At 39.6% G+C, this 21,845-nt stretch overlaps 2 protein-coding genes across 3 annotated transcripts in view; one reads left to right on the top strand and one right to left on the bottom strand.

Moving 5' to 3' along the window:
• Positions 1-21,845, bottom strand: part of trabd2b (TraB domain containing 2B) — an 84,409-nt gene that overhangs the window by 20,898 nt on the left and 41,666 nt on the right. For both annotated transcript variants that reach the window (XM_024278290.2, XM_024278289.2), the window contains exons 3-4: positions 10,887-11,033; positions 5,335-5,509 (exon numbers count right to left, since the gene is read on the bottom strand). In XM_024278290.2, coding sequence (XP_024134058.1) covers positions 5,335-5,509; positions 10,887-11,033 — 322 coding nt within the window. The remainder of the gene's footprint in view (positions 1-5,334; positions 5,510-10,886; positions 11,034-21,845) is intronic.
• Positions 1,569-21,845, top strand: part of scyl3 (SCY1-like, kinase-like 3) — a 113,424-nt gene continuing 93,147 nt past the window's right edge. Inside the window, exon 1 of the mRNA XM_024278288.2 lies at positions 1,569-1,712. The gene's annotated coding sequence lies outside the window, so the exon portion shown is untranslated. The remainder of the gene's footprint in view (positions 1,713-21,845) is intronic.

Here is a 21,845-nt window from a genome sequence, read left to right as displayed (position 1 = left end):
CTGCTTTGTCACCATTTTGTTTATCCATGTTTTTTTTTTCATGTTTTGGTTACTTTATGAAGTGTTTAAAGGGTAACCAAACAGGGAAGTTGGAGCCTGACTCCGCCCACAGCCGAAGTTTGAAAATCCAGTCAGAGGGGCGGGGCTTGGGAACCGGAGTCTCTGTGACTGTCATTGTTACTGGAGCTGCAGGTCATGACGTGAGACTTCTGAAATGACTTGGGACTCACACCAGTTGACCAATCACAAAATCAACGGTAATACCTGAATTCAACCTGTAGGGGGCAGCACACAGGCGGTTTTTGACTCTATTTTCCCAAATTGAACACGTTTATTTTAATTTGTCAAAAGTTTGGCAGCGACCAACAGACAGCACTTTTAAAGCCCCATTTATAGAAGTCAACAGAATAAAAAAAAGTTGATTTAGGGTTTAGTTACCCTTTAAGATTCTGTCACCAAGCCTGCAAATTGGGTCCTACAACACCAGTTCCTGACACAAACGTGGTTCGTTTCTGGAATGATGTCCCTTTCTATATGTGCTCCTATGATGGCATATATATACTATAAAGGAACAGGAAGTGGATGCAACATGCAAAGAATGAATCGAATTGATTTGTACATCTGTCATTGTCAATTGCATTTTTACCTTTCTATAAACTTAGAAAAACAAGATCAAAAATCCAGAAATGATTGATTTCAGAAACCATAAAAAAGTGAACAAGTATTCAAGAAACATTGCAACAAAATTAAAAACATTTCAGAAGAATTTTAGGAATTTAAAATGTTAAAATAGATGCAAAACAATTCTGTGATTTTCTTTTGTATTTTGTGATCCACATAATATTTTTTACTGACGATCTAAACGTAATGCAGGAGAATCTTGATTTACTCAATAAACCGAGCACCTTTCCTGTGCAAATGTGTGACAATATTCATGACCTGCTGGAGGTGAAACTGAAAACTGGTCAGACTTTATTTCTGCACTTTTGATAAACTTCTAAAGAATATATGTTGATATAACATCACATTTCCTAAACATTTGTGGACAAATGAAACTTCTAACGACTTCCTCTTGATGAAATCCCCTTGAAAACACTACACATTTTTTAAGGAAAACCCTCACAACTTAAGGTTTGATTAATATTATTGGTGAGGAAGAAAAACACGTCAAATCCCTACAAAAGGCGGTAAAAGTAGCCCTACTCTTCTAGAAGAAATAGATTCTTTAGAAAAAAAAAAATGGTTTTAATGGAGAATAATCCCAAATCTTTCTGTGATGAACACCTGTCAGTAAAATTATCCAGGTCGGCTGGAATTTTTACTTTTCTAGAACAAACATTTAACAGATTTTCTAATAAAATCATCAAATCTATTTAAATTCTGCCACTTGGTCAGTTTTTTTAGGGTAAACTGAATTTCCAGTTTACCAGGGATTTCCATTGTAAACATCTTCTCATACACGTCAGCTGTTTGAGAAATCTTTGGCTCCATTTTGAAGAACAGGTCAATCAGCCTATCAGAGGTCAGGAGGAATGGGCGGGGCCACGTGGAGATCAATCAGACTACATCAGACCCAGACTGTGAGTGTTTGTGTTATTTCTCACAGCTACAGTCAGCAGACAACATGTTAGCTGCACTTTGACGGTGAAGAGGAGGTTCTTCTGTGGACTTCTCAGCTGGTTTTGGAAGCTTTTCCCCAGAAAACATCAAAGGTAAGACCGCATGGCTGAGTGTAATTATCTTTGTCAGCTGCTTTGTCGGCTCAAACTGGACCAGCTGCACCTTCAGCACTGAGACGCACATGTATGATGTGAAACCAGGAAGTCAGAACTGGTGCTTTCTGGTGAATTCTGGGGTTTGATGGAGGAGTTTGGGTTGTTTTGGCTCATTTTCTACATGGTAACATGTTTAAATCTGATCAAACCAATGACTAAAAATGGAACCAAAAGAACTCCCTTCAAACACTCCACATTAAGGATTTTCTTAACCCTTTCAGAGTAAACTATATCCATATAAATGATCATATATTACCTTCGGAACATTTTAGAAATATGCTAAAATATTGGAAAAATTTGACATTTTCACAATTTTTTTAGGCTAATTTCAAGTTTAGCTAATATTTTAGCATTATTCTAGCTGTTTTGGTGAATTTAGACATTTTTCCATTTTTTAAAGATGATTTGGAGTAAAGCTAATATTTTAGCATTATATCTGTTTTGGCAAAATTAAACATTTTCCCAGGTAATTTTAGGCTCATTTGGCAAAATAAGCTTAAATAATAGAAAAATTTGACATTTTTCAATTTTTGTAGTCTAATTTAAAGTTGGCTAATATTTTAGCAATATGCTAGCTGCTTTGGCAAAATTAGAAATTTTTCCAGTTTTTAGGGATAATTTGAAGTTGCTTAATATTTTAGCATTATAATAGCTATGTTCGCAAAATTAAACATTTTTCCAGTTTTTTAAGGATACTTTGGAGTTTAGCTAATATTTTAGCATTATGCTAGCTGTTTTGGCAAAATTAAACATGTTTCCTGGTAATCTAAGCTAATTTGGCATTTAGCAAATATTTTAGCATATTAAGCAACATGCTAAAATATTGGACACAATTTGGCCTTTTTTCATTTTGTAATCTAATTTAGAGTTGGCTAATATTTTAGCATTATTCTAGCTGTTTTGGCAAAATTAGACATTTTTCCATTGTTTTAAGGATAATTTGGAGTTTAGCTAATATTTCAACATTATAATTCTTTAGCAAACTTTCAGCTTCAGCATTTTTCATCAGTTCAGGCATCTGCAGCTTACAGCATTCTCACAGACCTGCTAAATATCTACTTCTATTTGATGCTGTTTATCCCATTTCTGGTGCTAAAATGCTCAAAGTATTTAATTTTAATTATTGAAAACACAAACTTAAATGAATGTACCTCACACATTTTCCCATCTTTTTTTCTGCTTCTTGAGATCCTTCATTTTCCAGTGTTACTTTCTGCAGTTAAAGTTAAAACTCTTCCACCGAGTGACCGTGGCTGCTAAAAAGACAAGCTCTGCTACACAGAAATACGAGTGCAGCCAGATTTCTGGGAGTCAAGGTTGTCACATAATACATCCTGGCATGACTGGATGATAAAATGTTATGGCCTGTTATGACCAATGGGAAACTGGGACCAGCAGAGACAGTTACTGGACCATAAATTAATGCGTCAGCGTTCTGAAGGAGGGATAAGGCAGGAATAGGGGAAATGATTTGTGATCACAGCCACGCAGAGACCATTTAAATTAGACTAATAAATCTTTTTAGGATCTTTTTTTCTTAATATCTGTAACTCAAAGGCATCGTCTGTTTGTTCTTATATTTACACTTTAATTCAGGAGAAAACACTAAAATGTTTAGCTGCATGTGCACAATGTGGCTTTGATAATCTGCGTGTGTTTTTAAGTTGAAGTTTGCCTTAATAGTTCTTTTTCTGACACATTGAGAACAGAAAATATCAATAAACAAGCAGCGGGACTTTTCCCTGCTCACATATTCACACCTTATTAACGAACCCTTTCCTTCCCCCATGAACTGAAGCATTAACTGGATGTTTTTGAAACCAGCAGTTTCTGCTTGTGCACCACTGAGACACGTTACACCCGTGAAGTCGAGTTAACTCGTGAGGTCGACCCCAACGGGCTAACGCTAATGGTTCCTTTCACTCAACACCGGCTGTCAGCCTTGTTGTTGCACGCGCCGGCCTGTTGGTGACTCATGTTCAGCTCCGGCCCAGAAAATTACGCAAACAGAAAGGAGTTTTGTCTCTCAGAGAAGCACCTAACACAAGTCGGTTCGAGGACTCGGAGAAACACCTGAAAGAACTTCAGTGTCCAAATCTCTGAAGTCGAGGCGGAACAGTTCACGCCTTTTTTAAATCAAACTAAAGTCTCGATCATCTTTTGATTGAGTTCAGAACGTTCCCAGTGGTCTTTTATGTATGATTGTGCCATTTTTTTAAATAAAAAAAACAACTAATTAGTAATTCATCTCTGAGTTGTGATCAGGACTGGTGTTGCGGAGCAACCCCGCCCCCTTTCCTCTCCTTGTCCTTCTTAAAGATTGGAAGGGGCTGGTGCTCAGGGAGCAGAGTTTTATAAGAACTCTCAGAGATGAGGACATGTGCAAAATACCTCTTTGAAGGTTTTTTTGTGAAAAATTAACATTTTAATACACTTGAAAGCTAAAAAAAGGTTGATTTTGCACGATATAGGCCCTTTAAAAACGGTTTCATTATCTAAATTAGAGACCAAATTTCCAACCTTTTTAAATCTCTATTATCAGATCATTAATTGACAGTTTCATCAGTTTCTGACACAATTTAGAAAGACCTACAATTGACAAAAGAGGAATAAAGTCTTTAACGGAGGGGAAAATTTCTGCTTTCAAATGTCCGTGTTCCCCCAGAACCCCATGGATTTGTCAGAATATTTGCACGTTGGTTAAAATATATGAATATAGTCATCTCTCTACTTCTTCTACTTTTACATTTGCTCCTAAAAACTCCACAAATGAAAAAGAGCCACAGAGAGTATCAGGATCTTGGATTGAATATATTCACATATACATATGTGTGTGTGCAGACACGTGCACGTGTTAGATGAGGTGTCACCATATAAAAACGGAGACATTACTCCTTATTTCCATTTTCTGACATGAGTCAGAAGATTACAAGCAGCAAAGGAGACACAAAAGTTTTTCATGGAGGGAAAAGGTGAATTTGTCAGAACATTATAACAGGTTTACATGACATCTTCTCATGGTGCATTTTCACCCAAGAATGTAAATATAATCATCAAATGGATGTAAAACTTCACATTATTCGTATCAGCTGTCAGAATCGACTTGCGTACCTTTGGATCAGTGTGCGGCACGCATGTCTGATGAGTTACATGGTGTTCAGGATCTACCCTGATTCGCACACGGACACACTTTCCCCTGAGGTGACAACACGCCAGTCGAGAAACATTAGAACTATTAATGAGGTGAGCTCTGTCAAATGTAAGCTGATAGTGTCTCATTTCTGAAGTGGAAGCTCACTGTAACTGAGGATTTTAGCACAAAAAAGAGCAAATGTCTTCATTTTAAACAGAATCGCCTCTGCACTGAAACGAACCTGAACTCTCTCCCATTACAGAAATAAATGCAAACATATTCTGAGCTTGGAAAGGTTTCCGTTCATGCTAAGGAGGGAATCAGCTGCTGCCATGCTGAGTTTGGGTTTCCAGCCTGAAGCGTCCCGTAACCAGCAGGCCAGAGGTGACCCTCCTGATCATACACAATGCAGATGGGCTTCCTTACCTGCTCCAAAAGCGAAAAAGTAGGTCTGGTTGGGATTCCTCTGCAGCAGCGCCGACACTCGCCGCGCCATTCGCTCGTTGCGCTTGTAGATGAGCTCCTGGCGAAAGTAGCGGTCGATCTGCTGCGCCGTCACGCGATCGTGAGCCGGGAGGGAGCGGTTGATGAAGTGAGGCAGCTGAGGACAGAATTTCAAAGACAAAGTTTCAGCCTTTAAAGTTAGTTAATCATTCAAATGATATAAAATAAAAACTGTGAGGTGGAGATGAATGAAAGGGTTGGAGGAGGGCGAGGCGAAGGTGACGAAGACTTGGCAGTTCGAAGTGTTTCTTATGTGAGACTAACAAAAAACTCCTTTTTAGATCAAGAGACTTTAAGAAGTAAATGAAGCACAAGTTTAAATAATGTACTTTTAGGATCTGCATCAGCAGACTTCACTCGATTTACTGCCAATCGTTGATCACAACCTTTAACGGGGCGACAAAAATGGCTTTAGTCCATTTCAGGCTGGATCAAACCGTTAAGGTTTCGAAAAAAAATCAAAAGAGAAACGGGAACGACATCACAGAACCCAATTTGTTGTTGGATATGTTTGAATCTTGTGTCAAAATGAAAGGCGCTCAAGTGGACTACACCTTTGTGAAAATTGTAGAAATTCTCCGATAAAATTCTGTTTGTATTTATAGTTTTTGTTGGATTTATGGTTTAATTTGGGACAAAACCATGACGTAAATGAAAATTAAGTCATTTTAAGAAAAATTCTTTTGCATTTGATGATGAAACGAAAAAGAAAGGAAATAAATTAATTTACCTCAGGTATCTTTTAGTTTATTATTTTTATCTCATAGCATGAATTGAGTCACTCAGTCTTTTTCATTTAGTTAAAACATTTTGAAGCAAATGTTTCATTTATTAATGTTTCGTAATAAAGAAAGGAACTAAGTATCAGTAAATCCTAAAAAAGCTTTTGTTTAACTTCATAATATTCAATTTTGAAAGAGAGGTTTAGAATATTATCTGGTTCTAGGTTGGAAACGTTGGTTCTAAAATCCAATAAATTAGACATTGACATTCTCCAACTGATCACAAGCTAAGAAAAAAGCAGGACACTCTCCTTAGTTTATTTCACAAATACTTCTTTTTTTTCTGGAATAGAATATATTTTCATTGATTGGTGAGAAATTAAAAACTCTTACTGAATAGAAACTACAGCAAATACCAAGAACAAAGATCCTTAAGACATCAACTCCAATGAAAACCACCTTCTTTGCATTTCTAACATGTTCTTGTAGCATTTTTCTCATAATAGAGGAAGAATTTACAGAAATAAAACTGAATTTCTGAGTATTTCTTAACTCAAATTGCTTTTGATCAGAAAACCAGATGCTAGAAAAAGCTCAAACTAATGGTTTTCCATTTGGTCAGTCAGCAGTCAATAGGTAAAAACCTTAAAACACACATAATAATGGCAATAAATATTTATAAATTCAAATTCTATTACAGAATAGCAATAAACAACTTTATTCAATCATATTTTTATAATTTTAAGTGCTTCAATTCATTAGCAACCTCCCTTTATTTTAATTACATTTTTATTTAACTTCACACCATAAATTTACCAAAGTTACAACCAGCAGGTTAAACATCAAAGTGCATGAAAACAAAAATTCCGACCGGTACCTGAAGTACACACAAACTTTTACGGTGCACGCGCCTAGTCCCTACAGCACACCGATCAAACAGGAAATAAGTGTTCGCGGTCATTCTAGCACTCAGACAAAGTCACTTCTTACCGTCTGAATCTTCTACAGGTGGATTACAAACGTTCACAGGTGGACATGCTTTACACCGGCGCTACCGAGCCTGGATCTCACCAGAGCTTTTTCCTGAATGAAGTGAGTGCGTCGCCATAAAATGTCCGACGCAGCGCGCCCAGCTGCTCAATAGTTCCATGTCACGTGACTCAGACGCTCAGCACAACAGCCTCTTCAAATGAAATATAATATCGTTACTTGGTGAGAACCATCGAGAATCGATCACAGGACTAAATATCGCGATATATCGCAATATCGATATTTTGGCACACCCCAAGGGAGCGATGACCCCCACCTCGAACGCTCAAAACGTTTGACAGATTCTCCCAAGCTGCTTTCAGTGGAAGGGGTGTGGCTTTCCACCAAACTCACTCCTGATTGGTGAGAGTGGTTGCCATAGAGTGAATGAATTAGACCGATTCGGACCAATCACTGCTTACTAAAGTCGTCTGGTTCCAACACGGCGACGTCCGTAAAATGGCGACCGAACTGACTTCATTTCGTAAGACATTTTCTATAGATGATGTCATAGACACTTTGATCATCTCTGTATACTGTCGATGCTCCAGCTTATCTGGGGGGTCCCCAAAGCGTTCTCAGATCTTAGATCTTCCCCAGGACCTCTGTCAAGTGAGACTAACCCCAAACACCTCACCATAGAGCCAGGGGCATTTCCCTAATTTTGGAATAAACCTTTAGTTGTTCCTACAAATTCTTTAAAATTGAGTTGAAATAACTCGACAATTATTGTTACTAAGGACTCGTCTTAAAATCTACATATGAACTTTTTTGTTAATATTATTCATAGGAAAATACCAACTATATGAGTGAGAACAGTTCATGCTCATAAATGGTTGTTATCAGCAGGATTTTTGCTCTTGAAGATAGAAGAGTCGTGGTGTTAACTCCATATGTATGTGAAGTATGCACTGAGTAAGCTTTGACAGCTGGAATATCAGTGAAACAACACATCTGTCAGAGGTCTGGGTGTGTAGGACAGGAGATCAGGTTTTCATTGCACTGAAAAATGTCCCACTCTATTAAACACACCAAGACTGAGAGGAATTGGTGAAAACATGTTGGTCTGTGGAACCGATGTGCAAATATTTGGGCTGAGATTATTTCACGGAAGATGTGGCAATAATGGAATAAAAGAGACTGAGAGGTTCATCTAACAGAATTTCAGATGTCCACAAACTAAAACTGCTTAAAAGCTATTTTTAGCCGTTATTACTAAGTGAATATTCAAGAACTGCTGTGGCCATGTTGTTCTCAGAGAACCCAGAGAAACTCCACTGATCTGCTCTGATTCCAAGTTTGTAGATGGAAACTGTTAATCTGAGTCCGTACCAAAGGTTGCTCAAAGCCAGGAAAGCATTCCAGCATTCACACCACACCAGTTGTGCCGTGCCCGAATCCAAAGTAAGGTTCTCTGTTTTACTGTCCCAGGAACTGGCTGCTGGCCTGCCTTGAAGAGGCAGAGGAACATTTTACTGGTTCTTTGAGGGCGAGTTGTGACGGGACTTACAGCCAATAGAAGGAATAACCCCCCCACCATTGTTTTAATGTCTTTAGCCTGGCCAAGGCGCCAATGGTTAAAAACTCTGGAACTCACTCCCACCTGTTAATAGGAACACAGACTCTTCTCGTTCATTTGTGTAAAGACTCAACTCATCTGTTTAAAATGCCACATCGTCTTTAGTTTTGATTGCACAATGTTTTTTTTTTTAAACAATTTTAATTGTGCGTTTTTAATTGTGTTGTTTTCAATTGCAGTGTCCTTGAGCAACACATTCTCATTCCGAGTCATCACAGACTGACGTTTGGTTGAGGACACTCCACGTCAAAAAGTGGCGTTTTGGGCGTCCCTAACTCATCGTTTTTTGATGTGCCGGCTGTTCCCATTGAATTATGGGTCAAACCTCCAGGCCGCGATCTGGAACTGGAACCAGTCCAGTCTGGGACACGGAGCACATTAGTACCCTAACCCTGTCCTGGCACCATTCACGTCCGGGCCTGGTTCGCTTTGGGAACCATGTCTGGTACCAGGTTGGGTCAAGTACCATCCGGTACCATGTACAGTATTGCATCTGGTGCTGGGTTAGGATTAGGGTATCTGTACTGGGTTAGGATTAGGGTATCCGTACTGGGTTAGGATTAGGGTACTCGTACTGGGTTAGGATTAGGGTATCTGTACTGGGTTAGGATTAGGGTATCTGTACTGGGTTAGGATTAGGGTATCCGTACTGGGTTAGGATTAGGGTATCTGTACTGGGTTAGGATTAGGGTACCAGTGCTGGGTTAGGATTAGGGTACTCGTACTGGGTTAGGGTACTGGTACCTGCTGCGTCCTAAGGACCAGTCCGCGTTTTGTACCGCATGCCGTACGGCGTTCCAGTTGCGGACCCTTGATTCTATGAACAGCCAGCACGGCAAAAAAACGAGTTTTTTTGCCGTGCTGGCTCTACTACTGTTTTCTAAGTGACGTCGGTCTCCAATCGGCACCAGACTCCATCCTCCCCTGATTATGCAGGCGCCGGGTGATTCGGTGTTGTGTAGTGATGGCCAAAAAAAAAACAAAAAACGCTCAATCAATTTAGTGTTTAAACTTTGAGCGGTGGCATACGCCAAAGAACATTCTGGTGAGGAATCTGCACCACATTTTCGGGGTGGATACTAAATGTATCCGAAAATGGTGCAAGCAGATAAGAAATATTGAGAAGACACAAGCAAACAGTTGCCTGGTGGTGGAGCAGAGAAAACATGCGACAAATTAGAAGAAATTGGAACATGAACATGGACGGAAAGGTGCGCCGAGTGACTCCAGGAAAATGATTCACATGACAGAAAAAAGGAATTTTTGAATAAATGCAGAGATTACTATTAGAATATACATGGTAATCATAATTAGTGACACTTCTGGGCTTTATGGTGCAGGAAAATACAACAGATGGCTTGAAGGACTCCTCTTAGTCATACGATGGTTCCTGTCAGAGTGTCACTGCTTTAATCCGAGACCAGCGTCAGAATGTGTCCAGTGGTGTCGTGGCTAAGCTGCCACTGCAAGACACTGATTTAGTTAGTAGAAGCACAAACCCAGAGAAGCAGAGAATAGATCCATCAGACCAGACAGAACTCAGACAGTTCAGAACACAACAAAAGGCAACAAACATCTGGAAGGCCATAATCGAGGGGCTGGAAAAATGTACCAGAACATCTGCACTAAATATGCTGGCCGAACTTTGGATATCAAAAAGTGAAGTTTCTCTTTTTAAGTGAATTTTCTGTGAACAATGCAGAGCTGGTGTTTCTGCTAAGTCCACAGACAACACTGAAGATGTCTGTCCTGAAGAGTGAAGCTGCCATTCCAGCCTTTGTGTGATTCGGTTCATAACAGAAAGATCAGCGTGATCATGTTCAGAATTATCTTGGCATAAACGGAAAATAACATCTGTCATATTTTAGGAGCAGCTGTTTAAATTCTGAAAAACACGCGGCGGATTGTTGTTGGACCGAGTCCAGACGTGGAAGGTAATATTTAGTTTTGTGTGTTTTGGCAAACTAAAGCAACAGCATCAGGTCGTTTGTAATGCTCAGGGCAGGTGGCTGATTTTATTTTGTTGCTTTAAAGATGAAGCTAGGTAATGAAATTGGTTTCAGTCGTTCTGCAGAAGGTTGACAGCAGACTGAGAAGCTGGGCTAACAAAGAGGGACTTTGTCCAAGAGAGAAAAGGAACCGACCTGTGAGGTGTCGTGGTTGAAGATGATGGAGCTCAGGTCCCCACAGTTGTAATGTGTGATGAGGTCTTCGGTGGTGTAGGAGCCCTGCAGACTGCCTGCTCGAACTCCTTCATGCTGCAGCAAAGTCTGGTTCAGAGCAAACAGAACCTGCATGGAAGAGAGTTCAAATTGTTGAAGCAGAGATTTTGAAACTTTGATTTATTATTTTGCACAATTAAAAAATAAAATAAACACTAGAAACTATTCTATGGTGTTAAATAAACTGGTTTAATAACTAGACAGATCATTTTCTAAAATCAGACCTTTTAATGTCACAATCTCTTCTCGTTACCTGTGGAGTGCCACAGGGATCTATCCGAGAGCCTATCCTGTTCTCACTAGGGTTGCCACGATTAGTCGACTAATCGGCGAATAAAATAGTCGACAACTAATTTAATAGTCGATTAGTCCAACTTTATATTATATGGAGTCAGATTGTAGTAAAGTTGAACAAAGTTGTGACTGTTTAGCACCAAAAAATTACTTTTTTATATTTGAGTCGGTGAGACCAAAACTTTATCTTCAGAGAAAAATATCTTTTTGCTTTAGATGCTGATCTTGTGTGATTTAATCTTGTTTTAATACCAGAAACTAATGAAGGACAGAGACTGGACTATTCGTAAACCATCATCCTAATTGTCTTTATTTTGAGTTAGTTTAAAGCTAACGATGGTTAAGATGTGTGTTTTACGTCCACTTTGCACATGACCCGATTGGTCAAGTAATCGGAAAGAATAATTGGTGACTAGCCGACTATTAAAATAACTGTTTGTGGCAGCCTTAGTTCTCACTATCTAATCATCTTTACGCAGATGACATAATTGTTTATACGTCAGGCCCATCCCCAGAGGCAGTACCGGAATCACTTCAAAACTCCATTCAGGAATCTTTGTAGTCCTTAAGGCTCGTATTGAACACAAACAAAGCTAAAACCATGTGGTTTGAAAGAAAAAGCTATTTTCAGTCGTGTACATTTCCAAACATCATCGCCTCAAAGGGAACTATTATTGAACAGGTTTCTGAATACCAAAAACAGGGCATCTGGCCGGATAGTTGTCTTTCATTGTCCCTCCTCGATAAGTTACGATCAAAAAATAGTTCTAAACTTTCTTTTTCGCATGCACACATCCATCACTTTTTCTGCTAGAAAGACTTGGGTCCAAATGACAACCCAACCAATGATTGACTGTGGTGATAACATATATAGACTTCACTTCAGAAACTGGATGTTATGTATCACTCAGTAGACTGATTATCTTTACAAATTCAAAGAAATCCTCACTGTTTCTGTTTATCTATCAATCCTATCTTTGCTATTCGATACAACCCTTTCAGACTCCCTATAGCACACGCTCCCCAACTCATCTGAAGATCCATTTTTAGTGAATTGGATCCAATTGGATCGTTCCATTTTTTTTGTTTTTGTTTGTTTTTTGTGATGGCCATCAATCCACCCACACTTCCGGTGTGACTGACTAGTCGATTGCGATCGATTCCTGTTCACGGTGATGCTGGAGCCTATCCTGTTCCCTTTGGGGGGAAAGCGGAGTTCTCTCCTGGCCATTTATCTATCCATCACAGGCCCTTTAGAGAGTAAGTCTTGTAGGTATGAAAGATTTCCGTCTATATTTAGACGGCCTATTTTTGCAGCGCAGCAAACCCATCCCTGACTACCTCTTTAAGGAAGAAAAGTGGTATAAAATGCAAGCTGAAGAAACCCTCTCTCCCTCTTACCGTGACCAGAGTGCCAAAAATTTATGGCAGCCATAAAAATCAATGCTCTTTAGAGACAAGTAATGTTGTGCAGCCGCCAGGCAGCCAGAAGAAAAAGACAAAACTCCCCAGATACAACACAGGTTAACCTCAAAGCTTTACAGTACCTACGATCTCACGCCACCTCTGACTGGACGGGCGAACAAACCAATCTCTGTCCAGATGTCCTTCTCTCCACAAGTGATTCAGGTGGAGGTCTTTTCTCCAGCAGAAGCAGGCGCTGCAAACAGCTCTGACCTATTTCTGATGGCTTGCCTGACTCGCGTCTTGTGAGCCACGACCAGATCTCGTGGGACGCAGATCAAATCTTATGTGTAACAAATCAAATCTCGTGTGTCGCAACTCAAATCTCGTGTGTCACAACTCAAATCTCGTGACCCACGAGATTTGCTCGTGGGTCACGACTCAAATCTTGTGGGTCGTAACTCAATTCTCGTGTGGTACAACCAAATTTTGTGGGTCGCGACTCAAATCTCGTGGTTCGCGGGTCAAATCTCGTGAGTCACGACCAAATCTTGTGGGTCGCGACCATCATAGTTAAGACAACTGTGAACGCATTAAAACAGATGAAAAGAGGATCAGAGTGAGTCTTTAAACCACTGAGCAGTCTGCCACGTCTGCTGGAAGGAAAGCTTGTCCAAGAGAAACACTGCAGACGGCTCTGGGAGGACTCAGTCAGGAGGTGGGAGAGCACACACACCTGCCAAGAATTCTGTCCCGCTGCCAGCTTCTGGAGATTCTCTAAGGTTGGCAAACTGCAGACAAAACACAGATGAGGGCGAGTGACTGGAGGTGTTATTTCAATATTGTCTGTATCCCGGGGAAAGAACATCCCTGCAGTTGTTGCCATGGCGCTTTCGTTTGAGCTGGCCTGAAGGAGACAGAAAGTCTGCCGCTGCCGGGGAAGCAAAGAGCAAGAAGAAACGGTGCAAACATGCCCTGTGTGTGCACACATGGAGGCACATCCATGCTGAGTGTTTTCAAGCTGAAGTGCTCTTCTCACTGCAGCCAAACCTCTTGAAAGAAGCTCTGCCGACTCCGTTACCCACACATTTCACCGCTGAAAGTTTCAGGTTTCTTTTCTCCTCTTGTCTAACATGTGCGTGAGAAACTCCCATTGTAATTAAATAAAAGCTTTATGAGAACAAAGCTGGAAGCAGAGGGGTAAAAGGATGGTCTTGGAACCTCCATCCAGCCTTTGTGTGCAGGCCTCCAAAAATTCATTAACAAGGGCTGGAAGGAAAACAGAAAGAAGTGGTCGGACAGTTAGGCTTCAGAAAAACTCCGAAATCAGAGAGAGCTTCTAAGTTTGGGAGACTATCGCATATCAGCAGCTGCAATTCACCATCAAGCGCATTAAACCTGGCTGTTAGGTAGCCGTGGTGTTGGCTCGTTTGAAGTTTTTACTGGTCTGAAGCATTTAATGAGTAGGTGCTGATGACAAGGTGCTGGAAAAGGGAAAGCTCACGCTTGTCAGCCGCATCTGCACTGTGTAAATGCAAGAGGGAGGGATGGATGGATGGGACACAGCAGAAAAGAAGACGGGACAAACACTTTCGTGCAGTACTAGGAAAATTAGTTGGTATCATTTCCAGAAAAAAATATTGATTAAAATAAAATGAAAATAAGATTAAACTTCATGGTTTAGACAGAAAATACTGTTTCTGGCTTATAAAATGAGATGATCAAAAGTAGTGGTGTTCCAAAATATTGATATTGCTATCTATTGTGATATTTAGTCCTGCGATTGATTCTCGATGGGTTCCCTCCAAGTATCGATCTTTTTTTTTCGTATGAAAAGGCTGTAAAAACATTACATTCATCATCCTTTGGTGGGACGTTCCTCTGGAGGTAGATAGGGGGCGCTCATTGCACCAATGTGTCAGGCAGCCACTTGAATTATTTAATTTTTGTTCTGTTGTTTACAACAATTCTGCACCAATTAGTGCCACTGCTGATCATGTTTACTATTAATAACACTGAATTTGACAGATATTTTTCGGACTATAAGTCGCACCGGAGTATAAGTCACAGGGGCCAAAAAATGCATAATGAAGAAGAAAAAACCATACATAAGTCGCACCGGAGTATAAGTCGCATTTTTTTCAAGTAATTTATTTTACAAACTGGTTGAAAAAAACGATATTACATCATCCTGGAAGGTAAGTTATAACATTCATAAGTGAATAGAAAACAGGCTGAATATGTGTCAACACATATTCACATATTAGCATCATGAAAAAAACAAAAAGATGTAGCATTTATATAACATAACAGTTTTATTTAACTATAGCCTCAAGAACTCATCAACTTTGTATCTTTACTGTAATTAATTGCACACAATCTCACTCCATATCACTAAATCCCTTAAATTCTTAGTCCTCTGTGTCACGTCTGAATAACTAAAGTAAATAAAGTAATTGCATAGATCACCATAAGAGGGCACTCTAGACTTACGGTCCATATCTCATCTCATTAAAAATTCGTATATAAGTCGCACTGGAGTATAAGTCGCAGGGACATTCAATCTATGAAAAAAACCGCGACTTATAGTCCGGAAAATACGGTAATTCCAATTCAGTTGATGTCATCGCACATAGTTTTACTAATTTGCACAAAAGTGTTTATTATTTGTTGCACAAAATAAAACAAAAGATTTTTATTATGATTGTGTTCAAGCTAAAAAAAAAATAAATGGGGATATATTTTCCAAAAAAATATGTGTTCTTCTATTTATTGTGAGTTATTAGAGATTATTTTTACCAATTATCGCAGTATCGTGAGCCATGTATCGCGTATCGAATCATGAGATGGCCAGTGATGTCCAGAGTCATTCAAAAGTAAAATGTTAAAGACAAAAATGACATCACGTCTGAACTACCCTTTGCTAGTTATGTTAATTATTTTTGAACACTTTTTTGCTTGTAAGATCACAAAAGTATGGACTAACATGTTATTCTTGTCTTATGGAATATGAACCGCCCTTGACTGACTAACCAAAAGGTGTTTTAAGAGCTGAAGTCCTGATCTGTTCATCTTTTGATCTACTTTTAGTGTTTCCAGTGCTGTTTTAATTGTGATGATGCCATTTTTAACCCAATTTAAAAAACGTCATTTTCTGGAACGTAGTTTCTGCAGAGCGGCAGGAGTTCATTAGAAATTAAGCTCCTAGTTGCAGAAAGCAGGAAGCTTTTGACCCGCCCATCATATTTACTACGTCACAAATACAATCTTTCTCAAAGAGCATTTTTTAGGGGTGGGTATTGATAATAATTTCCAGAACCTATACGATCTGATTCACAAGAGCCTGAATTGATTTGATTCCTCTTTTTTTTTTTATTCAATTCAATTACATTTGAGTTTACACATTTATACACATTTGTTTGGAAATACATTAATAATCTACTTTATGTTTTGAATATCCATCCATCCATCCATCTTCTTGACCGCTTCTTCCCTTTCGGGGTCGCGGGGGTGCCGGAGCCTATCCCAGCTACTGATGGGCGAAGGCGGGGTACACCCTGGACAGGTCGCCAGTCTGTCTCAGGGCCTCAATCGCACACACATCCACTCTCACATTCACACCTAGGGGCAATTTAGAGTCACCAATTAACCTATGAAGCATGTTTTTGGACGGTGGGAGGAAGCCGGAGTCCCCGGTGAAAACCCACGCATGCACGGGGAGAACATGCAAACTCCACACAGAAAGGTCCCAGCCGGGAGTCGAACCGGGGCCTTCTCGCTGTGAGGCAAGAGCGCTAACCACTGCGCCACCGTGCAGCCCTGTTTTGAATATATTTATATTATTCTGATCCAGTTCACATACTGTAAGATGTATCAGTGAAATACTGAGATTGTTAATATCATACAGTGTTACATGATTCTCTAAAGGAGAAGTTCTAACAAAAATGTTCAGATCATTAACATGGTAAACATTGTTCTGCTTCTCCTGGAGGACGTTTCAGTTTGACCACTAGGTGGCGATCGCGCTGTAGTATTACACCTTATTCCAGAAGAAGAAGAAGAAAGAATGAGGAAAAAACAACGTTTTAGACCATAGATCGTTACTTTAAAAAAAAAGTTTGGAAAATTCTAATAAAGATGTTCAGTTAACAATGTGTGTTTAGGTCGACCAAGCCGGGTCCGGCCCCCGGGCCGTGACTTTGACACGTTTGATGTAGAATCACTGATAGAGCCTCTGATGACCATATTAACGGTCACCTCAACATCTCCCATTTCTCTGAGATATATTTGTGTTTCAGATCCTCGGGCAGAACCCCTGACCCACGATGGGGGTCCTCTGGGTCCACGGCCTTCTCCTATGAGCTTCAGTCGTAGAGGGGGTGGGGGGTTCACAGCACCCTGAGGTGGCTGAAGCAAAAGAGGTTAAACAGTTCAGATGACATCCCAAGAATAGAAAAAGTGTGATCATCATCTCTGCTACCAGCAGGAAAGGACATGTGATTTCTCCTTTTCTAGTACATTACAGAAGAAAGGCAACAAGAATTCATCAAATCACTTCCTATTGCGACTAGACTCGACAAGATGAACACAAGAACGTTCAGAAAATGCTGCATTTTGTAGAGAACTCTGTAGGGATGGGCTTAAAAAGCAAATCTTTAGAACAAAGAGTTGGCTGCAGAGGAACACGGTGGAGATCGGCTGTTCAGAGTTTGGGGCAAAATCAGTTTAATAAATATTTACCACGATGAAAGGGAAGACCCTTTAACTGAATATTTGACACTATTCTTGTGATTACAAATGAAAAGATGCTGCTGTGTGAGACGGGGTCAGCCGGGTACAAAGCTAAAGTAACGGCACAATTAAAATCATTTATGGAAGAGTTTGGTGCATTAAATTGGAGCCTGCCAGCTGTAATGCTTTTCTGACTTCTAAGGTTTATTAATCTGCGGTTTTTGTGCATTTACTGGCTTTAGTGGTGCAACACAGTAATTGGGGAAAGACGTGGTGCCTGAACTCCTTCTTGAGTTGTCTCTCGGACCGTGGAGGGTCTTAAAGAAGATCGGCTGGATCTTAAAAGGGTCTTTATCAGGGGTCCCCAAACTTTTTCTTGTGAGGGCCACACAACTTTTTATCTTCTCTGATAGGAGGCCGGGGTTGGTTTGTGGGCTAACAGAAGAAGTGTAACAATCATAGCCTAAATGTAATGATATATAGGTTTCCAGGAAGCCACATATAACCACGTTTTAAATAATTAATTTGTGTAAACTTCACATAAAAAATAATACAAAAATATTTGAAAAACTAGATATATACCATTACCTGTGATGGATTAATAGCTGAAGATGCTTAAATTGATAGCTGAAAACGCTGAAGCTGATAGCTAGCTAAATTATTAGTGAATTGCCAAATTAGCTGAAAAAACTCAAAAAATTCTAAATTAGCCAAAACAGCTAAAATGTAGCTGAATTATCTAAACTTCAAAATAGCCTGAAAAGCTAAAAAAAAGACTAATTTAGCCTAAACAGCTAGCCTATAGCTGAAATATTTGCTAAATGTTAAATTAGCCAAAAAACTGGGAAAAAAATGTCTAATTTAGCCAAAAAAGCTAGCATAAAGCTACAATATTAGCTAAACTCCAAATTAGCCTAAAAACTTAAAAATGCCTAAATTAGCTAAAGCAGCTAACTTGTAGCAGAAATATTAGTTAAATGCCAAGTTAGCCTAAAGAACTGGAAACTTGTATAAATTAGCCAAAACAGCTAGCATAAAGATACAATATTCGCTAAACTCAAAATTAGCCTAAAAAACTGAAAGAAGCCTCAATTAGCTAAAACAGCTAGCATGCAGCTGAAATATTAGCTAAATGCCATGTTAGCTTAAAAAACTGGAAAAATATCTAATTTAGCCAAAACAGTTTGCGGGGGCGGGCTAAATGTGGAAGAGGGCCGGACGGCCCGCGGGCCATAGTCCGGGGACCCCTGGTCTATATCATGTAAAAGCAACTTTAGTAATCTTTTAAATGTATTATAATGTTAATTCCTCATAAAAAAACAAGCCCAAAGCGATATTTTGATCCGTTCATGCATCTCTGAGTATTCCTCTAAAAACCTGCTCTCTGTCTGAGCACCAGCCCCTTCCAACTCATTAGAAGAGTGGGTCCTCACAAAGTGAGGAACATCCCCCTCCAGGAACAGTCTGCGTTGGTAGCTCCACCCCCAGGCTAACAAACACACCTACTTTCTAGCAGTGATCGTTTTCATTTTGCATGCACAATATGTACATTCGTCTTTGCAAAAGTTTGGATGTAGTTTGTTTTTTGTTTGTTTTTGTGGGTGAAACACAGACGCACAGCCGAGGCCGAATTAAGGATGACGTCATGAAACGGATCCCACAAGGATAAAAGTCGGAGCCTAAGATTAAGGCGTCACACTTCCGGGTAGGAAAAGAGCTCACAAAAATAACTTATATTTCATAAAAGAATGTTCTTAGGTGTGCCAAAGGTAATATATGATCATATATACGGATTAGGGTTGCGATGATTAATCAACGACTAATCGACTATTAAAATAGTCTACGACTAATTTAATAGTCGATTAGCCGTCACTTTATATTATACGGAGTCAGAGTGCAGTAAGTTATAAGGGCATTCTGCTAGCTCTTTGGACTATTTTAGCATTTATTCGGGTTTTTAGGCTAATTTAGAGTTTATATATCAGCTATATGCTAGTTGTTTTGGCTAATTTACACTTTTTCAGTTTTTAAGGCTACTTTCGAGTTTAGCTTATATTTCAGCGACATGTTAGCTATGTTGGCTCAGTTGGGATTTTTTTCAGTTTTTTAAGCTATCTTGATTTTTAGCTACTATTTCAGCTACATGCTATCTTATTTGGCTAATTTAGGATTTCTTTAAGTTTTTTTAGGCTAATTTAGAGTTTATATATCAGCTATATGGTAGTTGTTTTGGCTAATTTACACTTTTTCAATTTTTAGGCTACTTTCGAGTTTAGCTAATATTTCAGCTACATGATATCTTATTTGGCTAATTTTGGATTTTTTTGTTTTTTTAGGCTGATTCGAAGTTTAGCTAATATTTCAGCTACATGTTAACTGTTTTGGCTAACTTTGGCTTTTTCTGTTTTTAAGGCTAATTTCTCATTCAACTCATATTTTAGCTGGCTATCAGCTTCAGCGATTTCATCTATCAATTTCAGCATCCTCAGCGGTCAAATTCAGCTTACAGCATTCACACTAGTATTATCACAGGTAATGCTATACATCTAATTTTAGTTGGTTTAAAGCTAATGATGGTTAAGATGGTTGAGTAATCAGAAAAAATAATCTGCAATTAGTCGATTATTAAAATAATTGTTTGTGGCAGCACTAAAATGGATCTACTTTACTTTATAGTCTTACTCTAATGCCTGGTTCACTCTGGACGCAAAAGCATGCGAAGCGGCGTGGAACGGAGGTCGCTTCTATGTGACACCAATCTAAATCAAAACTGTACGGCTGGATAGAAACGATATTGCCGTTTGGAAAAAAAATCGTATTTGAGACGTAGAAAACAAGCTAGGTGTGTCACAAGCTCCGTACTCCGTACTCCTGGTGCCGTGCAGAAACTATGTCCTAGAAAACAACACTTTTTTAGATTTTGGCTAAAAACGGCATTATTTTATTAAAAGACTCTGGAAAGGTTTTGAAAACAGATCAGAAGAGGATCGGAATGGGACTTTAAGAATCTCTGCATTGCAGAAATAGCATTACAAGCCTATTGTTTACTTATCTGAAGAAAGTTCTGGATTCAGCATATCTAGCGCGGTGAAGGCCAAACATTGCTTTCTTCCAGACCCCCCCCCCCATATCGACCGCACAACCACCCGTACGCACACATGCTAATAGTTAGTCTCAGCCCGTCCCTTCCAGAGCGATCCTTCCACGTGAACCCACATCATTCACAAATCACAACACCGCTGTTTGCAGTTTTTTGCAGCTGCTTCTCTTCTCACTTCCTTTTTCTCCTTTTCCCTCTCAGACCCAATAAGTCTCTCACTAGGCCTGTCCTGCCTCCTGTCTTAGCCCCGGAAATCTAGGGATTACCCAGCCAACCATTCCAGTAGAAAGCCTCCTTTTCTTTTTCCTTCCATTTCCACTATGAGTGAAGATTCGGATGTTTTTCTTATTCTCTACTTCAAATCTGAATTTTTGACGTATTAGAATTCTCTCCTTCCTTTCTTCTCCTGGCCAGAGTTCAGTCACGACACTTCTCCTCCTCCTCCTGCTCCACCTTGTTTTTAGCTTATCCTGTGAGCCTCCAGTGAATCACTTCTCTTAAAATGAGGCGAGTGAGCGACTCCACAAATAAGAAACATCATTGTTTCATTCACTTTGGCAGACGTCAAACCGCATCGCCGCGTCTTCAGTTGTTTCAAACATCAAAGGTCTCCACAGACGGACTTTCCATCACCAACATTATCTTCTCCAGACCTCCAGGTCAAACTTCCATCCCAGCCTCCTCCACTAATCCAACAACATTGTGCTTTCGCATATTTTCCAGGATGAAAATCTCATTGAATTCCGGAGGATTTATCCAAACTGTTATGATGTGTGATGCTACACGAACCAGATGAGCCGAGTTTTCTCCTCAGCACGAGAAGGAGACGCTCCAGAGGGTTTCAGGATGTTCTAACTCTCACTGATCTGGATCGGACTGGTGCGCTTTCCACCTCTAAAGATCATCCCCAAACTACGGCCCGCGGGCCGGATCAGGCCCGACTCCATAGTTGGCCCGGCCCCCCAAACACTATCAGAAACACAGATCGAGACCCACATAGAACGTGGCTTTTTATTCCATCCTTCTGCAGTCCGAACTCTGATGAGAGAGAGCAGAATATTTATTGGTTTAATAGTGATTCACTTTATTTATTTATTTATTTATTTATTTTTCTTTCGTATGTTTTTTGGACGTCCATAACTCTTCAGCTATTAAAACATTCAGCTCTTTTTTATGCTAGTTTTTTCAACTTTTAAGGATTTCTAGGCTATTTTGGAGTTTAGCTAATATTTTAGCCACAAGCTATTTTGGCTAATTTAGGCTTTTTTTCCAGTTACTTAGGCTAATCTGGAATTTAGCTAATATTTTAGCTCCATGCTAGCTGTTTTGGTTAATTTAGGTTTGATTTTTTT

Source organism: Oryzias melastigma, linkage group LG4 (genome assembly GCF_002922805.2).
Source record: "Oryzias melastigma strain HK-1 linkage group LG4, ASM292280v2, whole genome shotgun sequence".
NCBI lineage: Eukaryota > Metazoa > Chordata > Actinopteri > Beloniformes > Adrianichthyidae > Oryzias > Oryzias melastigma.
Note: the sequence above shows the minus strand (reverse complement) of the source record. Positions and strands in the feature narration are given on the sequence as shown.